The sequence below is a fragment of the Papilio machaon genome, chromosome 26, assembly GCF_912999745.1.
Source record: "Papilio machaon chromosome 26, ilPapMach1.1, whole genome shotgun sequence".
Taxonomy (NCBI): Eukaryota; Metazoa; Arthropoda; class Insecta; order Lepidoptera; family Papilionidae; genus Papilio; species Papilio machaon.
The window spans coordinates 4428078-4436341 of NC_060011.1; the positions used below are offsets into that span (position 1 = coordinate 4428078).

General features: G+C 42.8%; 1 protein-coding gene across 1 annotated transcript; it reads right to left on the reverse strand.

The window, feature by feature from the left end:
- Positions 1-3563: 3563 nt before the first annotated feature.
- Positions 3564-7185, reverse strand: LOC123722495. Its single transcript, XM_045684380.1, has 2 exons — positions 3968-7185; positions 3564-3730 (listed from the first exon to the last, which is right to left on the reverse strand). The coding sequence occupies exons 1-2, from the start codon at positions 6810-6812 to the stop codon at positions 3564-3566; spliced, it is 3012 nt and encodes a 1003-aa protein (XP_045540336.1). The 5' UTR covers positions 6813-7185.
- Positions 7186-8264: the final 1079 nt, after the last annotated feature.

An 8264-nucleotide genomic window follows, 5' to 3' on the forward strand; every position in this document is an offset into this window, starting at 1 on the left:
GACTTACTACATAAACATTTAAATAAATCGAATATTCCTTAAAACGTAAAAGAAATTTAAAGTAACTCTATCGATTCCAGGCATCAAAAACAATATTACTATCTTTCTAATATTGTAAATGCGAATGTTTAGATGTATGGATGTTTGTTAGAAGGTATCAAAATGGCTCAACGAATATTGATGAAATTAGCACAGGTGTAGAACATAGTCTGGAAGAACACATAGGCTATTATCTTATTTTTTAATACCGCGGGGACGGAGTCGCGGGCGACAACTGTACAACAATTGTACATTTAATTTTGTCATGAACTTCAATTTGATTATTACTTAAAAAACGGAAATTAATCTTTCAATGCAACATTATTTTAATGATCTAATGATTTAATTAAAATGCTATTAAAATGCGACATTAGGATATAAAAACATTAATGTAAACACAACCAACGTTCCGCGAGTATTAAGGATGAATGAATCCGAGTTTTCATACCCAAGCTTCGAACGAGATAGGTCAAGAACGTTATTCAGAATGTAATTAATGCGGGAGATGTTTTTGTGACGCTACTTCTGACTGTGAGTGAAGGCGTAATTTTTTAAACTTAAACCAGAGATATTTTAATTTTTAACTACCCTCGCTTTCACGAATGATTTATGACTATTCATAAGACGACTTGCATAAGTGGCCTTATAAAATGTTATCAAGGGAAAATGGGAAACTGATAATGATGTAGTTAGAGAGTGGCATTGATCTATACTAATATTATAAAGCAAACATTAGATTGCATATTTTTATTTGCATTAAATAGGCTTCGTAACTACTGAACCGATCTGAAAAATTCTTTCACTGTTGGAGCTATACTTTCCCGGAGTGACATAGGCTATATTTATTACTAGAGTAGCTGTCGCCCGAGAGTCCGTCCCCATGGAATTAAAAAAAACTTGAGAGGTGTCAAGGGACACCCGGATGGAACGAAGTTCCTTTCTATTAATGAGTGAAGGAACCAATGTTTATTCTATGAATAAAAAACTTAAGTCTTCACAAGAAGTACATTTTATTTCTATGAATTTTCGTTATATATTGTCACGTCGTTGCCATGGTGAAGTAGCGCTCATTCGTCGTTAACATACTTACTATAGCAAAAAGTGTCGTGACAACTTTTCGTAAGAATTTTTTCCGTCTAGCCCCCTTTCACAACGCGCGATAAGGAACTTCGTTCCAAAACTTTTAATGTTCATGGGTTTTCGGGTATTTTGGAGTAAAACGATAGTTAGTTTGACAAATTTAATAAAGGTATTTTACAATCAACTTTAAGAAAACAACACTTTATATCTGCGCACACGCGTCGGTAAAAACGGTACTTTCGTCGAGAGTGTTCGCGTCCGACTAGTCACGTAGGCGCGATGGAAGGACATAATGGCGGCGCGGCCGCGGACCAATCACCGCCGGTTGAGGCGCATTCCGAAGGACGCGCTGATGGCACTTAAGGGCGCGTTCTGAAGACCTTTGCGTTATAGGCTCCCCCTCCAAGTTGGTAACACGTCCCGGGTCCAACTTGGTATCTGACTGTTTAATACGCGGCCTACCTCTACCTTTCTTTGGAATAACGGGTGTAGTCTGCTCGTTATCAGATGTTTGAATAAAGGGGGTCAGGTCCGAACTGTGATACTTACCTATGACAGTGTCGTTGTCAGTCAAATTCGAGAGTATAAAAGTAGTGGGAGTTATAACTCGTTTAACGCGATATGGGCCATCTCGTTTAGGCATGAATTTGCGAGTTTTTCCTTTCGAGGCATTGCTCAGTACGTGGGTTTTGACCAAGACCAAATCATTCTGTTTATAAGTAGGTACAGAACGCCGTGCAGTATCACCTATCTCCTTACGCTGATCTTGCTTTTTCTCAACACGATCTCGAATATCCTGTAAGGTACGTACGAAGGAACGCAAATATGGAGTGGCCGAAGGAACAAAGTTTTCCTTATCTAAGATTGCACGTAAATCATGGTGCATCTCAAAAGGTGTGCGAAGTTCGCGAGCGAACGTTAAAAAGGCTGGGGTTTTCCCAGTGGTGGAACAGACGGCGCTGTTCATAGCGAACCGAACATGGGCAAGATATTTAGGCCAGTTACGGTGTTCGTTTTTTACTAACAAAGACAATTGTACTTTGAGATCCCGATTTTTGCGCTCGGCGGGATTAGCTTCAGGGTGGTAAACTGGAATGAGCTCTTGTTTAACACCTAAAATAAACATCGACAGCTGCATTACTGAGGATATGAACTGAGTGCCGTTATCGGACACAACTCGACGTGGCAATCCATATCTGAGAAAGTATTCTTCTATGAGAAGTTTGGCGCAATTTTCCGCTGTGGCCTCCACAAGCGAGAACAGTTCCACCCACCTGGTAGCTACGTCTTCAACAAGAAGGACCCAACGTTGTCCTTGATCTCCTTCAGGCAGGGGACCGAAAAGATCCACTGCAAGGACTTCAGATCTTTGTTGGAGCACGGGTGTCTGGAGGAGACCAGCTGGTTTCTGATTTGCGGCTTTATACTTGAGACAGTCCACACAGTTTTTTAGATACTCTGTGACGTAACGACGCATCCCGATGAAAAAGAAGTGTTCACGGATGCGTTGCAGAGTCCGCTCAATACCCTGGTGGCCTGCAGTTGGGGAATCGTGAAACGACTTTAAAATTTCTTCCCTTTTTGAAATTGGCACTACCATCTGCGCTTCTTCGGAGTCGTTATCTGGATCATAACGATATAACACACCCCGCTGCAGTACGTATCCACGTTCCAGCCACCGAGTAGAGGTAAGTTCGTCTGTGCTTTCTAAATCTTGAATAATTTTAGCCACTTCTGGATCTTCAAGCTGCTCGGCTCGGAGCTGACTCGGCAGTGCTTGAGGTAAGTCGACGATTACGGAACACACTTCGCATTCGTTGATACCATTACAGGTAGGTCGACTTAAAGTATCAGCTAAGGTATTAACTTTACCTGGAGAGTACTCTATCTTGAGATCAAACGCCTGGAGTTTCAGGGCCCATCTGATGAGACGACCACTTGGGGACTTGAGTGTAAGCAACCACTTAAGTGGCTGGTGGTCACTTTTGACAATGCATAGATGGCCATCAATGTAACCCCTAAACTTTTCTACTGCCCATACGACTGCGAGGGCATCCCGCTCGGTGGTAGAGTAATTCCTCTCGGCTGAAGTCAGAAGTCTGCTGGCGTATTCGATTGGTTTTTCATTGTTATTGTCACCTTGTAAAAGTGCAGCCCCTAGAGCATAATTGCTGGCATCAGTGCGCAACAAGAAGGGCTGGGTGTAGTCGGCCTGTATCAAAATAGGAGCGCTAGTAAGCTTACTCTTTAGCACGTCAAAGGCGCGTTGCTGTGCTTCACCCCAGGTCCACGCTTCGTTTTTGCGTGTAAGTTTTGACAGTGGTTCGGCAATACGCGAGAAATCAGGAATAAATTTCCTAAACCAGGAACAGGTCTGTAAAAATGATTTCAAATGTTTGAGATTGTGTGGTTCCTTCATTTTCAGGACGGCGTCGACTTTGGTGCTATCCGGCTTGATTCCTTTGGGTGTGATCACATGGCCTAGGTATGTAACTTCCTGGCGAGCGGTTCGCGTGGAGCCCAAAGTGACGCAGTCTGTCAAAAACCTTGTCAAGATCCTGAAGATGGTCCTGAAAACTTCCCTGTGTGATCACCAGGATGTCATCCAAATATGCCAACAAAGTGATGTCCTGCAACGACGAACTCGAGCGGAAACGATCGATCAATCGCTGAAAGGTAGATGGCGCGTTTTTTAAGCCGAACGGCATGCGCTTGAACCTATACGTACCAAAAGGACTTATAAAGGCGGTTTTGTCTCTGTCTTTTTCTGCTACATTGACTTGCCAATATCCGGCGCGCAGGTCAATGGTGGACATGTGACAATCCCGTTTGGTCATCTGCAATAAATCATCGATTAAGGGAATTGGATAACTATCGGTCTTGGTGATCGCATTGAGGCGACGGTAGTCGACGCAAAATCTAAAAGATCCGTCCTTCTTCGGGACAAGAAGAGCAGGCGCAGACCACGCAGACTCACACTCTTCAATCACGTCGTCTGCTAACATTTTCTCCAACTCTGCCTTCATTATCTCTTTTTTTGCTGGAGTGAGCCTATATGGTGGAACGGCTATAGGAGCGTTATCGCCCGTGTCGATGTGATGCTCTGCGTACGGAGTTGGTCCTCCCCCTGGTTCGAACAGGTCTTCGTTCTGTTTTAGGAAGTCGGACAACAGCAGTCTCTCTTCGGGATGCAGCATAACTCCTTCCTCCTCACGTAGGAAATCTGCAGAGGATACGGACACGCAGGGTCTGGAAAGTTCATATTCCAATGGGTAAGTAACCTCATCACCAGAAAAATACCAAATTGAAGCAGCGAAATCAAGCACCATACCCGCTGAAGCAATAAAATCCATACCAAGAATAGTATCATTGGATTCGGTGTCTGGGAAAATAATGAACTCCAAACACAATAGTTTACTTTTTAGTTTAACATGCAGGTTAGTAACCAATAACTCACGAATCTGCACGGAGCCATCAGCGAGACGAACGCGTTTAGTGGTTTCTTGGCAGGCATGATTATGCCTAAGCAACACCTGATATAAGGAAGCACCCGCAATACACCCTTTAGCACCTGTATCCAATAGTGCGGTACCCCTTACACCTAGAATTTCCACTCCAAGAATTGGTCTCCGTTGGGATTGACAAGTGTCTGACACTTGTGGATGAGCGTTTGAATTAGTTGAATCAAGAGTCGACAGAGAAATGTTCGAACACGTGGTCGCTCTATTTAATAAAAATTGTGACTCAACTTTAGGAAATAATTTTTGATTATTATTAAAATCGTCCTGCATGGTCAACCTAGTAGGCGTAGTAAAATTATTTTTCAAATTATTTATATTTCCGGATTGTTCATAGAAAACATTTTTCATGGTCACCCTAACTTCTATGTTCGAATTCCGCGGATGTCCGGAAAAAATCATAGTCACCCTATTCTTATCAGTAGGTGTCGAAAATGAGATTGATTTGGTTGTGGTCAAATTGCACTTACTTATAGAACAATCACCAAGCATGTTAGTTAGCTTAGAAGTCGGAGGAGGCGCATCATGTGGCATGCACTCAAACATATTAGTATCACGACTTAAATTAACGACACACCCATTATCACAAAGAAAGTATTGATATGGCAAGAATGCAGTAAAATCAATAGGCAAAAACTCTATGTGATCAATGTTAGCATAAAATAACTCAGGTAACACAGATGTAAATTGTTTAGGTAAAAACTCTGTGTGATTATTTTTAGTATGAAACAATTCAGGTAAAGCTGATTTAAATTGAGTAGGCAAAAAATTTTCAGAGCATTCCCATGCAATATTATTTACCAATGACGGTTTATGGTTCACTGAATCAAAGTTGGACTTGGGGGGTGGTAACATGCTTGAGGGGAAACCTTTATGTGACACACTGTTATAAGATGAAATGGAACTCACCTGGGACTCATCCTTATCACAAGATGATTTGATAACAGTGGTGGAATACCTTGTACCGTATGTGCCCATCAGCGCGCCTTTCGGACGGTCGTATTCACACGCAGAGAAGTCCGAATTACATTTAGCACACTGTGATCGAGTGACACCTCGCTCATTGCATCCGTAACATGACGGGATAGGGTCGGCGGCGTTATCAATGTCCTGTTTGCCTTTAGCTGCTAACCTACGACACTCATCACGTGTATGTCCATAACTCTTGCAATAGAAGCAATATCGACGTTTGGCGTTCGCGAACGGCGTAGAAGAGCCGTGGGGTTGTAGAGACGACGGTGTGTGCGGCACCACGGAGTTGCGAGGAGGACGGCGGTAGGTGCCGTGGGCGCTGGACTCAGCGGCGGGCGCAGGCGGCTTGGGCGCGCTCTGCGGTGCTAGTGGTGGCGCGGTCGTTGACCCCTGGGCGGCGGCGACGCTTGCGGCGTGACGAGAAGTTGGCGGGAACTGGCGTTGTCGCAGCTTGTTCTGAAGGCCAGTGGTTGATAGACTCTCGTCGCAAGATTCTTCTATCTCTCTAGACTTTCTGAGTAGCGTGTCGAATGTATCAATCTCCTCTCTTCTCAAACGCTCTCGTATTTTACTATGTAGTAGTCCGTACACCATGTCCATCTGGACTTTGGTTGTCAGATCGTCCTTTGGTAGACGTGATAATAACGCTCGTGTTTTTGCGATAAAGAGTTCCGTTTTCTCATTTGCTTGTTGTGGGTTGGCGAATAGCTCCTTGTATATACGATGCGGAGGTCGGCTATCACCAAACGCACCTCTGAGGGATGTGAGGGCGTGGTCCCACTTGTTCGTGGTGGTTTTAATCCCTTGCCACCATGTCGCGGCTTCATGAGTTAACAACATTGACAACCCACGTAGTGCATTAGTTTCGTTAACATTTGCACATTCTTTGTAGGCTTCTACGGCGTCTATAAAGCCGTCGAGAGATTCGTCTGGCGCTCCGCTATAGCGAGCCTTGCACGAAGCGAAGTTTCCATGTGCAGGTTGAGCGGGCGGGGACGATGGCCGCTGCGAGTGGTTGAGAACTGTGTGCAGTAGTCTCTCAAACGTTTCCTCTTGGTTGCGTTGCCACGTGGACATCATGGCGGCCATGTCGTTGACAGACATATTTCCCGTTGTAGTCGGCGGCGGGGAAGAACCGTCTTCCGCCGGGTCGAAAAACTCAGATTGTCGACGAGACTGACGACGTGTGCGCGATTTTGTCATACTTTTTTTTTTACGATAATAACTTTTCACGAAGTTTCACAAAAAGTTCACGTAAAAGTTTACTCCAAAGCCTCTAGTTGGGCGCCATTTTTAATGTTCATGGGTTTTCGGGTATTTTGGAGTAAAACGATAGTTAGTTTGACAAATTTAATAAAGGTATTTTACAATCAACTTTAAGAAAACAACACTTTATATCTGCGCACACGCGTCGGTAAAAACGGTACTTTCGTCGAGAGTGTTCGCGTCCGACTAGTCACGTAGGCGCGATGGAAGGACATAATGGCGGCGCGGCCGCGGACCAATCACCGCCGGTTGAGGCGCATTCCGAAGGACGCGCTGATGGCACTTAAGGGCGCGTTCTGAAGACCTTTGCGTTATAAACTTAATTAGTAGCCTATGTGTTCTTCCAGACTATACTCTACCTATATGTCAAATATCATGAAGATCCATGAAGCCGTTCCTAACATTCGCATTTATAATATTAATAAGAAGTAAGATAGTAAGATTTCTTTTAATTTCGCACGGACGAAGTCGCGGTTAACTGCTAGTATTTAATATAAAGTAAACGTTTAAGGCGACTAAAGAAGGTGTTTTCTATTCAAATCAACCGTGACCCATATGAGTATGCGGTATTTACGGTTTCCTATATTGTGAGATCTTTACAAATGCTTCTGCAGTATATTAACGTATAAATAATTATTAAAAACGTGACTTTGCTTAAATTTTGATAAACCCTTAGCTTGTAATAAAAGCTTTGAAGAGATTTTTTAAATCACATACTAACCGTCGATTTCCATTGACTAAACACTGACCAAATTTTATCGGTATTCACCTTGCTTAAACCGTGACATAATTATGTTTTTTTTTTTACATATTTATCAACAGTGAAAACATTCTGTAATGTCGGCGTTTGTGTTTTGTTTTTTGTTAAATAATACATTGTATTTTACCATCAATATATATAAAAGAAAGTCGTGTTAGTTACACTATTTATAACTCAAGAACGGCTCAATCGATTTGACTGAAAATTGGTGGGCAGGTAGCTTAGAACCAGGAAACGGCCATAGGATAATTTTTACCACGTTTTCTATTTTTTATTCCGCGCGGACGGAGTCGCGGGTAAAAGCTAGTATAGGATAATTTTGAAGACTTTAAACACAGATCGAAGATATTATCGGGAACATTTTTATTTGAAATGAACCTTTCTATAATTATTATACTCGGGTCTTGTAGAGATTTATACGTGTATTCACTCTGTAATGGGATTATTGGCTTTATCTCCGTCAGTAGTGCCGTAGCGCGGAAGCCTTATCACTACACTACATATATATCTATTGTAAAAATTGTGATATTCATGTAATACAAAGTTGGTTAAATTATTCAGTACTTTTTTTGGTGTCGGGTGGGAAATTCTCTAAAGATACCCTGCCTCTAGGGGGGAAAGACAAGGTT

Excerpts from the sequence above, each read along its gene's own strand:
- LOC123722495 (XM_045684380.1), bottom strand. The coding sequence starts at position 6,812 with ATGACAAAATCGCGCACACGTCGTCAGTCTCGTCGACAATCTGAGTTT. Across the intron at positions 3,731-3,967 it reads TCCAATTCCCTTAATCGATG|ATTTGGATGACATCCTGGTG; the intron begins ATTTATTGCAGA and ends CTTTGTTGGCAT.